Source organism: Paroedura picta, chromosome 4 (assembly GCF_049243985.1).
Source record: "Paroedura picta isolate Pp20150507F chromosome 4, Ppicta_v3.0, whole genome shotgun sequence".
Taxonomy (NCBI): Eukaryota; Metazoa; Chordata; class Lepidosauria; order Squamata; family Gekkonidae; genus Paroedura; species Paroedura picta.
The window spans coordinates 127872119-127886981 of NC_135372.1; the positions used below are offsets into that span (position 1 = coordinate 127872119).

At 47.3% G+C, this 14863-nt stretch overlaps 1 protein-coding gene across 2 annotated transcripts in view; it reads left to right on the plus strand.

Moving 5' to 3' along the window:
- The window catches only part of PTPN1 (protein tyrosine phosphatase non-receptor type 1), a 90265-nt gene extending 76958 nt beyond the window's left edge, over positions 1-13307 (plus strand). For both annotated transcript variants that reach the window (XM_077335605.1, XM_077335606.1), the window contains 4 exons: positions 742-951; positions 4584-4745; positions 5933-6147; positions 10754-13307. In XM_077335605.1, coding sequence (XP_077191720.1) covers positions 742-951; positions 4584-4745; positions 5933-6147; positions 10754-10946 — 780 coding nt within the window. In that variant the 3' untranslated portion in view covers positions 10947-13307. The remainder of the gene's footprint in view (positions 1-741; positions 952-4583; positions 4746-5932; positions 6148-10753) is intronic.
- Positions 13308-14863: the final 1556 nt, after the last annotated feature.

Below are 14863 nucleotides of genomic sequence, written 5' to 3' on the forward strand. Positions count from 1 at the left end.
TGATTCCCCGCTCCTCCACATGTAGCCAGCTGGGTGACCTTGGGCCAGTCACAGCCTTGAAAGTGCTGTTCTCACAGAGCAGTCTTGTCAGGGCTCTCTCAGCCTCACCTACTTTACAGGGTGCCTGTTGTGGGGAAAGGAAGGGAAGGAGATTGTAAGCCACTTTGAGCCCCCTTCAGGCAGTGAAAAACATGGTATAAAAACCAACTCTTCTTCTTATATTCAGTGTCTTTGCATACTTAGGCACTAGTTTGTACTTAGCATAAAATATTCCACAGTATTTTCATGTCACTCTATATCAGGGGTAGTCAAACTGCAGCCCTCCAGATGTCCATGGACTACAATTCCCAAGAGCCCCCTGCCAGCATTTGCTGGCAGGGGGCTCCTGGGAATTGTAGTCCATGGACATCTGGAGGGCCGCAGTTTGACTACCCCTGCTCTATATGGAAGTGGGGGAAATTTATTTACTTCCACTACACCCTGCTTTTCTCCCCACAGAGGACCCAGTGTAATTCACCAGGTCCCCCCTCCTCATCACGACCCTGTCGGCTAGGTTAGGCTGAGAGTGTTAAGACTGGCCCAAGGTCACTCAGCTATACAAACACTGGTCTCATAAAATCTCAAAAACCTTTGGGTGTCATAGCCCATGCATGGGCAGCTTTAACAAGGATCGTAAAATCAGAAGACTGTCTGATGCCAAACCAGCCCGCATCGTAACAGCCTCGCCAAAACATTTTGCAGACCCACGGAAGCCGAGAGATCCTGCACTTTCACTATACAACGTGGCCTGACTTTGGGGTCCCCGAATCCCCAGCTTCGTTCCTCAACTTCTTGTTCAAAGTGAGGGAGTCGGGGTCGCTGAGCCCCGAACACGGACCTGTCGTCGTGCACTGCAGTGCGGGAATCGGGAGATCGGGAACGTTCTGTTTGGTCGACACTTGCCTCCTCCTGGTAAGGACCATTTGTTGGTGGGTGAATGCAAAGGAAATCTGGGGAGCCCTAAATCAGTGGTCCCCAACCCCCGGTCCGGGGACCGGTACCGGTCCGTAGATCAGTCGGTACTGGTCCGCAGCTCTTCCCCGGTTGCTGCCTCAGGGTCTGCCCTGCCACTCTGCTGCCAGCTCACCTTTGGTGCTCTGCAGCTATCGCCATGGCTGGGGCTCCCCCTCGGCATGGCACTGCGCAGCTGCTGCTGGCAGCGCCTCCCAGTGGGTGGCGGGAAGTCAGGGGCACCGGTGGGAAAGCAAGTGGAGCAGGGGCTGAGGTGGCAGCCACGACGTCCCTCGGCAAAAGACTACCCCCCCCAGGCCTCAGTAAAATTGTCAAGCATTGACCGGTCCCCAGTGATAAAAAGTTTGGGGACCACTGCCCTAAATGACAATAGCAAAGCAGCTCAGTGGAAGCGAGCACAGAGCCGAACATTTTGCAGAAAATTCAGTAAGCCGTTTCGGTTGAGGAGTGCTTTGCTCTTTTGTCTGAGTTCTACTGTAACACAGTCCAAGCTTAGGAGCTTGCTGGGGTGGGGAGCGGTCAAATGTGTCGGTAGAGCGAGCGCATGGATGCTCCCATCTGGAGGCCACCCAGGTTTCTCACCCTCGTCAAAGAGAGGGGTGGTACCTAAAGGAGCATAGATCCAGGGATGTAGCCATGTTGGCGGAGTCCAGGTGGAAATTATAATAATAAAGAGATAACAGAGAGATTTTTTAATTTGATTAAGCCATTGGACAGATTCTTTTTTCCTTTGTTGTGTTTTTGGGATCGGCCACTTTCATCTTGCAGCACTTAATGTTGGCCTAAAGCAGCAGAATAAAGTTGGAGTCCAGTGTTGCCTTTGATGACTTTGCTGACACTGGAGCCAAACTTCTTCTCATGTCTGTTTGTTAGCACTTGTATTTGTATACTTAAAGGTAAAGGCAAAGGTATCCCCTGTGCAAGCACCAAGTCATGTCTGACCCTTGGGGTGACGTCCTCTAGCGTTTTCATGGCAGACTCAATACGGGGTGGTTTGCCAGTGCCTTCCCCAGTCATTACCATTTTACCCCCCAGCAGCAAGCTGGGTACTCATTTTACCGACCTCGGAAGGATGGAAGGCTGAGTCAACCTTGAGCCGGCTGCTGGGATCGAACTCCCAGCCTCATGGGCAAAGCTTTCAGACGGCTGCCTTTCCACTCTGCGCCACAAGAGGCTCATTTTGTATACTTACCTATGGTAATTTGCAGGTCTCTATTACTGTCTTAATCCAGCCTCAGCTATTATGACACAAACGCAGCTATTATCCATCTTCACTCTAGCCAGCCCTTCTTGGCAATTAGGCACCATCATCCCCGCCCTCACCCTACCTATATGTCACCGTTGAGGATAATCTTCACTGTAGAGAGCCAGGGGTTAAACAGCAGCAGCCTCTAAGCTGGTTGGGTCTGACTCCTTGCTCTTCCTCATGAAGCTAGCTGGGTGACCTTGGGCCAGTCACAGTTTTCTCAGAGCTGTTCTCACAGAGCAGTTAGAGCTGTCTCATCCTCACCTACCTCATAGGGTGCCTGTTGTGGGGAGAGGAAGGGAAAGGTACTTGTAAGCCACTCTGGGACTCCTTCGGGTAGTCAAGAGCAGCTGTCCTCCCTGTTTCTGATTAAGTAGGCTTGCATGCAGCAGCTTCTCCCTTGAATAGAACTGTGCTGGTCTTAAAGATGCCACTGAACTCAGACTTTGACCTCAAGGAGCAGTGTGTTCAAATCATGGTTGACAAGTTGTCCCACGACGATTTCAAGTGCTGCAGAAAATCCCAGTTTCTCCCATTAATAATACATTTCCGCTTCCAATCTTAGAAGCCACCGAGCTGTCAGTGAGGTTTTCCGTTTGTTAGTCATTCCTCCCACGCTGCCCCGATCCGTCGCCTACCTTGTTTCCAGAAATTTCTCTTCTCTTGTCAGTGGAATTGTGAAAATGCAGAGTGCCATCTTTTTAAATCCAGTTACTCGTTCCATTCATTTTCATGTCTTTGTGATGACCTTGAGCAGTTCCTCCCAATTTTAATTCCAGTCCCATCCTTGATGCCCCGTAGCTAGGGAGCTGGCAGAAGGGTCCCATTCTGTGCTCCCCACCCTCTCACCAATCCCAAGAACACTTGCTTGGAAGGGAGCCTTGAGTGCAGTCAAGGAAATTTACTTGCAAGGTGAAGAAGAATGGGTTAATCTCAGAAGGATGTGCCAGCATATACCTTTGGCAAGTCTCTTTGGAGAGTCAGTTTGGTGTAGAGGTTAGGAGTGCGGACTTCTAATCTGGCGAGCTGGATTTGATTCTGCACACCCCCACATGCAACCTGGTGGGTGACCCTGGGCTTGCCACGGCACTGATAAAGCTATTCTGACCCAGCAGTGATATCAGGGCTCTCTCAGCCTCACCCACCTCACAGGGTGTCTATTGTAGGGAGAGGAAAGGGAAGGCGACTGTAAGCCGCTTTGAGACACCTTCGGGTAGAGAAAAGTGGCATATAAGAACCACTCTTCATCTTCTTCAGTACTATCAGGGCTCTCTCAGCCTCACCTCCCTCACAGGGTGTCTTTTGTGGGGAGAGGAAAGAGAAGGCGACTGTAAGCCGCTTTGAGGCTCCTTCGGGGAGGGGAAAGCGGCATATAAGAACCAACTCTTCTTCTTCTTCTTCTTCTGTCTGTTACACATTCTGGGATCGTATCGTTTGAAGGCAAGAAAGTGGATCTTAGGCACATCAAGCAAAAGGTGCTGGTTTGCATCGTACCCTCCCCCAGAAAATCCCCTGCAAATGCCAGAAGGTGAAGCTGGGGTTTGGAAAACCTGTGTGGACAAAAAGCTGCACAAGACGGCTTCTTTACCTGTTCTGCTAACACAAAAGATCTGCTAGCTTAAGTGATAGAGGCAGTTCTGCCCACTGTCCCCCTTCTGTCCACACAGATGCTCCCAGCACTCACCTTCTCCTTTTTAGGCTGCTGCAGGGAGGAGACGGCAGGAAAGACTCCCCGACATCTTCCATTTGGGAGCGCATGGGACTCGGGATTTTTTCCCCCCTAACATTTCCCCTGCAGAGTTTTAGCCACTCTGGCTGGGTTGATGGCAGTACGTGATGAAACTTGAAATGCAAACTGGGAAGTTGAGCCAAGATTTGGAAAAAGAATGGGGGTGTTCAGCCCTGTGATTGTCATGGGGCTGCAGAATTTGACTTTTCTGGTGGCGTAATTGGAACTGCCTTGAAGCACAGAGGACAAGGGCAACCTGGGTCTTGGGCAACGACAGCATTGACCGATGCTCTACAACAGGGGTAGTCAAACTGCAGCCCTCCAGATGTCCATGGACTACAATTCCCATGAGCCCCTGCCAGACTCATGGGAATTGTCGTCCATGGGCGTATGGAGGGCCGCAGTTTGATTACCCCTGGTCTACAACCATTGAATGGTGTGGCCAGATCAGGTTCAAGCAATCCATGACCATTTCAGGTAGTCTGAGTGCCGCGATGCAAACAGTTTGGGGCAATTCTGCAAGTGAATAGTTGTGGGTGTCACTTGGGAGGCTCGAGTGGAGCACAAGCTCAGTCTCTTGTGTTTTTTTCTGTGCAGATGGACAAAAGGAAAGACCCTTCTTCGGTGGACATCAAGCAAGTCCTCTTAGAAATGAGGAAATACAGAATGGGGCTCATACAGACGGCTGACCAACTTCGCTTCTCTTACTTGGCTGTTATAGAAGGAGCAAAATTCATCATGGGGGACTCTTCCGTGCAGGTGAGCATTGCTTTGTTGCTTCGTGTCAGGCTGTCTTTAGACGTGTGGCCTGGCTCATGTGTGCTGGGTGGGATAAAATCATAGAGTTGGAAGAGCCCATCCAAGGCCTTGTACTCCAACCACCTGCATAATGCCCGATCAGCCTAAAGCATCCTGGATAAGTGCAGTCATGGGGTAAAAAGGATTCCAGAGATGATAAAAGGCCTGCTTTTTCTCATAAGATGAGTCGATACCCAGAATCCCCAACCTTTATGAGCCTGCGGGCACCTTTGGAATTCTGATGCAGGACGATGGGCGCAGCCACAAAATGTCTTCCACAGGAGGCGGAGCCACACACAGAAAAGCCCCAGTGCAGTGCTAAATAAGTATAACTTTAAAAAGAGCACTGGGAATGAAGGAGGAGTGGACGGCTTCTTCTGATAAAATACCACTGTTTTAATCTGTAACAGAGCTCCACCTGGTCCCACTTTCTACAAACACAACATGGGCACCAAGAAAGGTTTCAGCAGGCACTACGGTGCCCGTGGGTGCCATGCTGGGGACCTCTGGTCCATATATTCACCTGCAGCAAACAGACCAATGTGAACAAAACTGCTGGGTGCCACATGAAGGTTTCCCAGGTCCCGATTTCAAAACAGTTCACGTTGTAGTTGAGTTTCCTGCATTCTGCAGGAGGTTGGACTAGATGACCCTGAAGGTCCCGTCCAACTCTATGATTCTATTCTATATACAGCTCTGGGGCAGCGAGAGCTTGGGTTGGGATGCCAGCTCCTGCCCTCATCCTCCTAACTTGGTAAATATTGTTCATGGCACAAACTGCAGTAAGGATAGGCCAAACTAGCCCAGCCTCATCAGGTCTTAGAAGTGAAAGCCAGTCTGGCCCTGGTTAGTTCTTTGAATGGGCGACCACCAAGGAAGCCTGGGTTTTGTTGCTATGGCAGGGGCAAACCACCTTGCCTTGGGTGCAGCTGGATCACACTCTTCCCCTCCTACCAGCTTCAGCATCACACTAGACCAGAGTCAATCCCTCGGAGCAGGGGTAGTCAAACTGCGGCCCTCCAGATGTCCATGGACATCTGGAGGGCCGCAGTTTGACTACCCCTGCCTCGGAGCATCTAAACTCCGAGCGATGTTTTGTCACTTGTGAAATCTTATTAAGTTTACTTCTGTGTTTTAATCCGCTGAAGGAACAATGGAAAGAGCTTTCTAACGAGGACTTGGACCCGCCCCCAGAGCACGCTCCCCCGCCACCAAGACCGCCCAAGCGAAGTTCGGAAATGAATAACGGGAGGGTGCCCGAACCCGTCCTTCCAAAGCACCGGGTGCTGGAGGAGGAGGTCAAGTGTACAGTCGCCGGCGTTCAGGAAAAGGTGCCTGACGGGGAGCCACTAGACGCAGAGAGGTAATGCCATCAAGGCTTGTTTAAAGAACAGAGGGCAGAGTCACAAGCGGTGTGCTGCCTCGGTTTTGTAGCATTCCAGGCTCAGCTTAATGCTTGACACGCATTTCGGGAACTTGTGTTGGGGGTCATTTTTTGCTCAATGAAGATGAAGGCATGCTCAGGGGCCAGTGCACAGAACAGAGGAGAAGATTGAGAAGAAGGGGGTAAAGAAACCCTCCTAAGGATTTTACTGCGTAAGATAAAAACACACCTCCCTTATTATTGAGGAGCATGACTAGCTTCCGGGACCACCATAAAACCCAACCAAGTGTCCAGGGTATACGTTTTCAAGGGTGAAAGCAATCCTCATCAGAGGCTGGAGTTTATGCCCTGGAGGTTTCATTCCAGGCTGCAGGCTGGAGTTTTAGTCGTGGCAGGTTGCCCCACCCCTTCCTGCACCCACACAGGGGAGCATTTGACCTGGTGCACCTCATCCGCCCCTGATTTGTGCTCCTGGACGGGAGCTGGGGGAGTGAAGTGCATAAACGGTCAAAGGAAGCTTTGGCTGTCCAAAGCATCTAGCATGGAAACTTTTTGGGTCTTTAACGGCCTGCTGCACTCTTGTTTTGCTCTTCTCCAGCAGAAGCTGCCCACCTTTCCCCATCTAGGGTGGATCTGAGCCAATGGCAGCGTGAGAGAAGGTGGGAGGGGCCACTGGTGTCCCTACCATCCCTGCAGGATCCTAGGTGAGCTGCAGAGAACAGGTGTTGGACCCCCGGGTAAGCCGTGGACCCAGCGCAGGAGGCTGCAGAAAATGTTAGCAACACTTGCCATCTGCTGCCATGCCAGGGTGACATTGACCTGGCCTCAGTGTGTGAGCAAGGGTGGCTGTTTTTCTCAAAGGGCAATGACTCTGGTATCCCTAAGTTTTTCCGTGGGCACAGGGATCTCCATCTGCACCGTGCAATGTCCTCACCTCCCACTGCAACTCAAAATGTACAGAGGAAGGATTTCAAGCTGCCACAGGAGCTGGGGAAGCCAGAAAGCTGTGTTCCGTGGGTAGAAATTCTTGCACCCGTGGGAAACGTCTGGCGGGTGAAATCCAGCACTTAACCACTACACCACCAGAGAGGTGAAGGAGCTAAGAGCAGTGGCCTCTGTTCTGGAGAACCGGGTTTAATTCCCCACTCCTCATCTTCTTGGAGCCTGTTGGGTGACTTTGGGCCAGTCAGAGTCTCTCAGAGCTCAGGTGCCTCTTGTGAGGGGAGGAAGGGAAGGCGATTGGAAGCCATTTTGTGACTCCTCATGGTAGAGAAGAGCAAGGTATAAAAACCTCATCTTATTATTTCTGACTTCAAGTCCTGCACATGCTCCCTGGTAACGATTCAGCTGACATCACAAGCCGTGTCCTTTATGTCCTTGACCCGGTTATACGTTTATAATTCTTAAGGAAGTCAAAGAGTAGTTCTGGAAGCAGCTGATTTGTTGACATTTTTCTATGCCTCCAGAATATCTGGGAACAGAAAATGTTGCCCCGTTGCTTGGAAACTAGGTCAGTCGACTAAGTATGTGCTTTGAACGGCCGGTACCTCACAGTCCGTGCGTGCTTGTTTCAAAAGTACCTTTTAATTTGTAGCACCAGACTTCAAACAAACAGTTAAACTTTTTTTTTTTTTAAGCTGTCTTCATTTTTCAAAGGAACTGAAATCTTGTCAGGGGAACTGAAACGTTGAAAGATGCTCCAGGGCAGCTGCAGCTGCAGAATATCAGAGAAGGAGCTCGTCTCTCTTTAAGGGCAGTTTAAAGATGGTTGTTGTTAGTTGCAAAGTCATGTCTTACCCATTGCGACCCCATGGACAATGATCCTCCAGGCCAGGGGTAGTCAAATTGCGGCCCTCCAGATGTCCATGGCTACAATTCCCATGAGCCCCTGCTACCCCAGCTCCAGGCCTTCCTGTCCTCTACCATTCCCCGGAGTCCATTTAAGTTTGCACCGACTGCTTCAGTGACTCCATCCAGCCACCTCATTCTCTGTCGTCCCCTTCTTCTTTTGCCCTCGATCGCTCCCAGCATTAGGCTCTTCTCCAGGGAGTCCTTCCTTCTCATGAGGTGGCCAAAGGAGTTGAGTTTCATCTTCAGGATCTGGCCTTCTAAAGAGCAGTCAGATGGCAGGCTAGCCGGATCTCATCAGAGCGTGGAAGCCAAGCAGGGTCAGGCCCAGCTAATGCTTGGGTGAGTGGCCATCAAGGAAGTCCGGGGTTGCGATGCAGAGTCAGGCAACCGCCAACCACCCCTGAGGACCCTACGGGGTCGTTGTAAGTGAGCTGTAACTTGACGGCGCTTCGCACCACAACCCAGAGAAGGCGGATGGTTTTCCTGTACTGCTGGAGGAAACCTAAAAAGCAAAATATTGATTAACTTTTGGCCTGAAGGCTTCTTGTTTGGCAGCCCAAGTGGCGGAAGGGAGGAGCTTCAGAGATGTGTGTGTTTGTGTGTGTGTACAGTGCCAGCAGATCTGAGATCTGACGGGATCAGGCTAGCGTTGGCATTCAGGTCGGGACACAGAAACAGCCTGCAAAGTATCTAAAGAGCAAGCAGAATTGAGGCGTATTTGTGAACACTAGAGGGGGCTGCTACTTCATTAGTGGTAGCAACTTTTCTCTGTTGGGGAAAGTGAAATTACTTTTCCAAACTCTACTCCTTTTTGAAAAAGATAACAGCCATTGATTCATTTTATTCCCTTTTTTTCTCTTCAAATGGAGGGTTTCTCTTTCTAGTTTCCTGTTATGCCTCTGTATACTCTGGTTACTTCAGTCCTTGCAGGGTTGTTTTTTATTTTTAATGTTCCGTACCACAGCCGAAGGGTAGGAAGGTTTGGGAGAAAATTGCCTGCCTCTGAGCATGTGTATAATGAAATCCTGCAAGGCTATAGAACTTTCTTCCTCCTCTTCCCCTTCTGTGAGTTGATTTCTTGATCAAAGTGGAATTATTTGAAACCAGACTCCAGATTTCTCAAAACTGGATGAAAAAAGAAATGAATAGAATTGCTCTTAACAACAGCGCTGCTCCTTTTTTCCAATGCATTTCTGCATTTCTTGCAAACGCTGCTGTTCCTTTGATGCCACTTTCCTTTTGAAATGTGCTTGCAAAGTTCTGTAAGCAGTCACAATTATGTGTAAAGTTACACCTAAAGAAGCAAGGGAAGGTGAGGATATGGGGGCTGCCAGGAGAGAAGGAAAAGTTCAGTTTAGGCCAGATTTTAACCACCCTCATAACTCAGTTTCCAGTGGTTGAACTGTCAGAGTTAATAAGGAACCAAAATTCTAAGCAACATGATGCCCTTAGTTCATCTTGGAGATAATGCAATGCTTCCTGCTCCTTGTTTCCACTTTTGCCCTTCTGCTATATCCTGCTTCGCACACCTGGAATGGCTGCTTTCTTTCTGGCCTACCATCTGTATTCCTCTGCACTGCAAAGACTTTTCCTGAACCACAATAAAATTACTGTCTATTACAGGCTTTCTCAACCAGGGTTTCATGAAACCATAGCGTTTCTTGATGGCCCTGGAAGGGTTTCAAGAACGGGTAGGAGTTAATAATGTTTAATATATATATTTAAAATGTTAAACATTTATCCCCTCTGTCCCCTTTGCCAGCTTTCCGCGGGGCCTGTAAAATGGAGCTCTTCCACCAGGCCTACGGTTGAGGCTGGGGTCAGCGAACTAGAGCCATCGCCCTCCCCCCTGGGATTGGAAGTTACTTCATTCCTCTCCATTCTCCCTGCCCTCCCTCCATTCTCTGGTAGCGGGGGGAGGGGATGAGATTGTTTTTCCATCATGTTAGGATTTTTAAAGTCTTCGAATGGGTTGAAGACGGTTGTTACCCACCATGAGCCTCTCGGGGAGTGGCAGGAAATAAATCTGATAATAATAACAACAAAAACAATAATAATAATCAGGTGATATGAATGTATATGGTCATGTTGACCTGTCCTCCCCTCCCAAAATGGCCAAAGTTGGGCCTGGAAGGGGTAGGAACGGGGGGTGAGGGGGGCATGTGGGTGTATCCACAGCTCTGCTTCCCAACCGTATTGTGCATGATTGCACCACTTCTGGGGCTTCTCAAAAGCTGAAGAACGTTTCAGGGGTTTCTCAGTGGTAAAGAAGTTGAGAAAGGCTGGTCTCCTTCCAAGTAATTGTTTTTGAGCCCAGCCTTTAGACCAGGGGTAGTCAAACTGCGGCCCTCCAGATGTCCATGGACTACAATTCCCAGGAGCCCCTGCCAGCATTTGCTGGCAGGGGCTCCTGGGAATTGTAGTCCATGGACATCTGGAGGGCCGCAGTTTGACTACCCCTGCTTTAGACTTTTCCCTTTGACTGCTGAGGCCGCCTTTGGCACACGTTACTTCTGTATTCTAACTCACAGCATAAGCAAAGGTTATCAGAAGGAAGCGTGCGTGCATGCACAGAAAAGCTTCTACCCAGAATTAAACTTGGTTGGTCTCAAAAGTTGCCACTGGACTCAAACCGTTCAAAAGGAACGATCAATACCTGCCCAGGCTCATGTCGTTGCTGTTCTTCCCACACTGATGAAATTCTAATCGGAATCTATTTACTCCTGTCTCCCAGCAATAGTCAAGATTCTGAGCTTAGGAAGAGAACTGTTGACGCGTCAGCACACAGCAAAGACCTGCTGAAGCCGGAAGAAGAGGAGGAAGAGGAAAACGTGGTGGCCACTTGGAAACCGTTCCTGGTCAACATCTGCGTGTTCACCGTCCTCACGGCTGGAGCATACCTCTGTTACAGGGCATGTTTTCATTGATGGACGTAACCAGCGCCGGTACCCGAAACGCCAGTAAACGTAACTGGCGTTTAAACCCATTTCTGTAAAAAGGAAGCTAAAGGAGGGCATCCAAGCCTTGTCCCAGTGGGAGTGTATCTTAATTTTGAGAAGCTGGAACTTTGGTTAGGGCTTAAAAGAGAAAAAAATTGATGCACTAGGGTTTAATTTTTAGCCCTGTGGTCCCAAGAATTTAATATTCTAATCTCAGGGCCTTAAGATATTCAGGAGTAAGCAGAGAATATGCCAAATAAGTCTTGTGTTTTTTATTATTTTTTTTCCTTACTTTTAATGGAATAATAAGAGTTTACAACACATTGTTGTTCTTTTATTTTATTTTTTAGTATTTTTAAAACCAATTTTTAATTTTTTTTTCCCAGAAAAGGAACTTTTAGACGCAGGTGAAAATTTGCTTCTATTCTCCACATGTTTGTAACCAAATACATGACTTAGGGTTTAAAAAAAAACAAAAACACCACTACCCGTACAAACACCCAAGAATGTATGAAATTCTGGAAAAGGCAGAGTTCTTACCTTGATGCCTTTTAAAGACTGGGGGCTTGAATCTGTGAAGAACCACTTCCGCACGTCCTCTGTTAATTAAATTGACAACTGCTGCTCAGGAGCCCCCATTGAACCCTCTTGTGGGTTGTGCCCTGCATGTTTCTCCAGTTTGTTTTTTGGCAGTGCAGATAGCAACAAATCTCTCTTTTTTTCTATTGGTTAGTCCATTTTGAAGCAAATTGTTGCTTTCCATGCATGGGCATCAGGCAGTTGCTCAGGACACCCCAGCAGGTCAAAGGCTACTTCTGTTCCCTTCTCCCACGTCCTCCTCAGAAACGAAGAACGGAGCTTCCTCTCAACCATCACCCCTTTGGTCGTACACAAGATATACCTGTGGCTTTGTAGCATCGTCTTTCTGTTTTCATGAAAGGCGGGGGTATCTGTCAGAGGAATGTAGCCAGAACACGTCTACTAGCATTTCCCAGAACTTTCTGGTACCTGTTTTCAAAAGAACAGGGTTTGATGCCCCCACTCCCAGTGCCTCCCCCAGCAATTCGGAATGTAAAATGAAATTTCATGCTGCTTTTACCCTGTGAAGAATGCTTTGTGTTTAAGCTAAAAACGAGAGGAGGATTTTTAATTCAAAAAGGGAAAAAAATAATTCTTGTGAGTCAGAGAGATATGTTGGGAGTATTTCTCCATAAATTGCACGTGGCTAAGGCCTGGGGCCAGCAGAATCAATGATCTTTCAAAATGTAAGCAACTGGGTTAGTGGCTCTAGCTGCATTTTGCTGAGCTTAAGGGATTTCAAGATTGGTTTTCACTTGGCTCAGGATGGAACTGTCCAGTAGCCAGGCTTTACATGTCTGTAACTTATCTTCAAGGAAGGAGGAAGAGTGGTCCCTCCAACTCAGAAGAGATTGGCGGTCCTAGCTGTTATAGGTGGCTCCATGAGATGACGATTTCGGGTATTTTGTTGTGTAGGCACTAAGGTTAATTTGCCATAGCTGCTAAAAGGCAGCAGAAATTAGAATCACGGGAAATGTTTCATTTGTCTTTTGGGGGGAGGGTTGCCAGATAGATGAAGGGGTAGTAAGGCTGACCTCTGTCAAGCCCTCTTTATTTAAAAATAAAAAAATAGAAATCACTCTAGAAATCAAAAGAGGACTCTTTTGTCTGTAGTTCTAAGGTTAGCAACCAATTAATTAAAGTTGTATCTTTACAACTGCTCATGTATGACTAGTCAGCGCTTTGGGGGAAATCTGTACTCTCCTTAACATAGCACTTAGACGTCATCCTTTCTTTAAAAAAAAACCCAATTATTGCAATATATGCTTTTCACTCCGTATTTATATTTGTTCTCCGCACTCATTCAAGCCGGGGCCCTGTTTTCCTCTCTTTTTTTGTCCTCGAACCAATTAGGTATTAATTAAGGGTCTTTGGGAGGAGAGAGAGAGAGAGAGAGAGAACAAAGATTCTTTATTTTTCTCCCTTTTTTTTTAAAGGCTTACATCAAGGGCTTCACGAAAATACAATAATAAATCCTCAGGTAGTACTGGGAATCTGATTTTCAGAAGTTACCTGTGAAGACTGTTGGTCGGACTAGAATTTGGAAGGAAAGGGATATTGTTGAGTAATATTGGAAACATGAAAAAAAATACCGAGTATAGAAAATGATATAATATATAATGGCTCATCTGTGTGATTTGCAAGACAGTCTGTGATTGCTTTGTCCCCGTCGGTCTCTATCACTTAGTAGGGAGTTGTTCAGAAGCAGCATTTGTACCCCATTTTTCAATTCAAATGCATGCAGCGTTTCTTAGAAGTGTCCTGATTTAAGCCTCCGGGGAGGGCGGTATATAAGTATGATAAATAAAAGAAAACACACACAAACAAAACCACCACCACCACCCCCACACACCCCCGTGTGCTTGAAAAGCTGGAAAGAAACTTTTATTTCTACTTTTCCGGTGTGCCCAGAGTATACTTGCATGACCTGATGATTTCTAAATGGCCGTGGTTCAAAGGGTGTTGCTGAAGTTTCTTCTTCATTCAGCCAGACAGGCTGGTCGGTGTTTTCTCTTTTTTAAAAAACAAAAACACATTTAAAAAAAAAAAACCCAGGCCCCTGTATCTTGCCTAATTACTTGGCATGACTTTCTATTCAGTTTTCTACGTATGCCGCATTAACCCGGTTGTATACCGCATATTTTCAGCCAAGTAAGCATAGTGCAGACATTCCAGAATGTATCCGAAGCCATGTTCACACCTCACCCAGACGCACAGTGTACGCACACAAGTATTCTGCAGCAAAACAGCTGAAAACGGAGGGGCTTCTGTCTGGCTTCAGAAGTTCCCAAAAAGTAGCGCTTTCTCCCCCCCCCTTTTTTTTTTTAGCAAAGGTCACTGGAAGCAAAGTGAGATTTTTTTTTTTAGTATGCTTTTTGTTTCCACAGACCTCAAGAGATTTAAAGGGAGAGAGAGAGAAATCAGAGCTCTTGACAATAGCAGTGAGGGATGAATGAAGTAGCATTCTTCCTCATTTGGGATTTGGGGGGGGGGGTTGGAGGGACTGTCGAATTTCAGAATGTGTCTCGGAGTTTTACAGTGACTTGATTGTACTTGATTGGCAACCAGTCGGGAAAAATGAAAAAGACCTCTCTGGCTACCTGTGCCCTCTTAACGCTAACTAGGGTCGCTGTCTGCCTTGTACCTGTTTGAAATAAAGGAAGACAGGGACTGCAGTGAAGACATCCAGCCGAATGCGCTAGTAAGTCCTAGTGAGGTGTGTATAAGGCTTATAATGCTGAACTGTAAGCATTTTGTTTTGGTGTCCTGTATATGTATGTAGTAGTTTGGGTGTGTATATACAGTAGCATTTCAAAGTGGATGTATTGGTTAACCTATTTGGGGGGGCGGGGGGGACGACGGCGAAAATAATAAAAGAATCCATGTTTAAACTCGTTAGAAAGTTAGTGAGCTGCTCTGCTATTATGCCTTAAGCAAATATTTACTCATCAGGTCTTTCTTTTTTACAGATTGCCATAGAAATCTTTTTTAAAAAAAAAAATGATAAAATTTGAAAAAAAAAAACAACAACAACAACAAACAAACCCACACAAGCTAAATGTTTTGGTATAATACATTTTCAGGTATATTATCTTTTGTGTAAGGTGCTGCGATGACCTCACCGTTTCAGTAAAACTGTACAGTTTTTCAATTTCTCATACAGACTTTCAGTTCTCATTTTAGCCGCAACAATAAAATTCTTTTTGTAAAGAAATGTGTCTCTGGACGGGTCTCGCTTTCTGTTTTTGCTGAAGGCGCATTCACTCATGCTGCGCTTCTTGGGCCAGCAGCGCTGGTAGTGGACTTAAAATGCACACCTGGCTCCC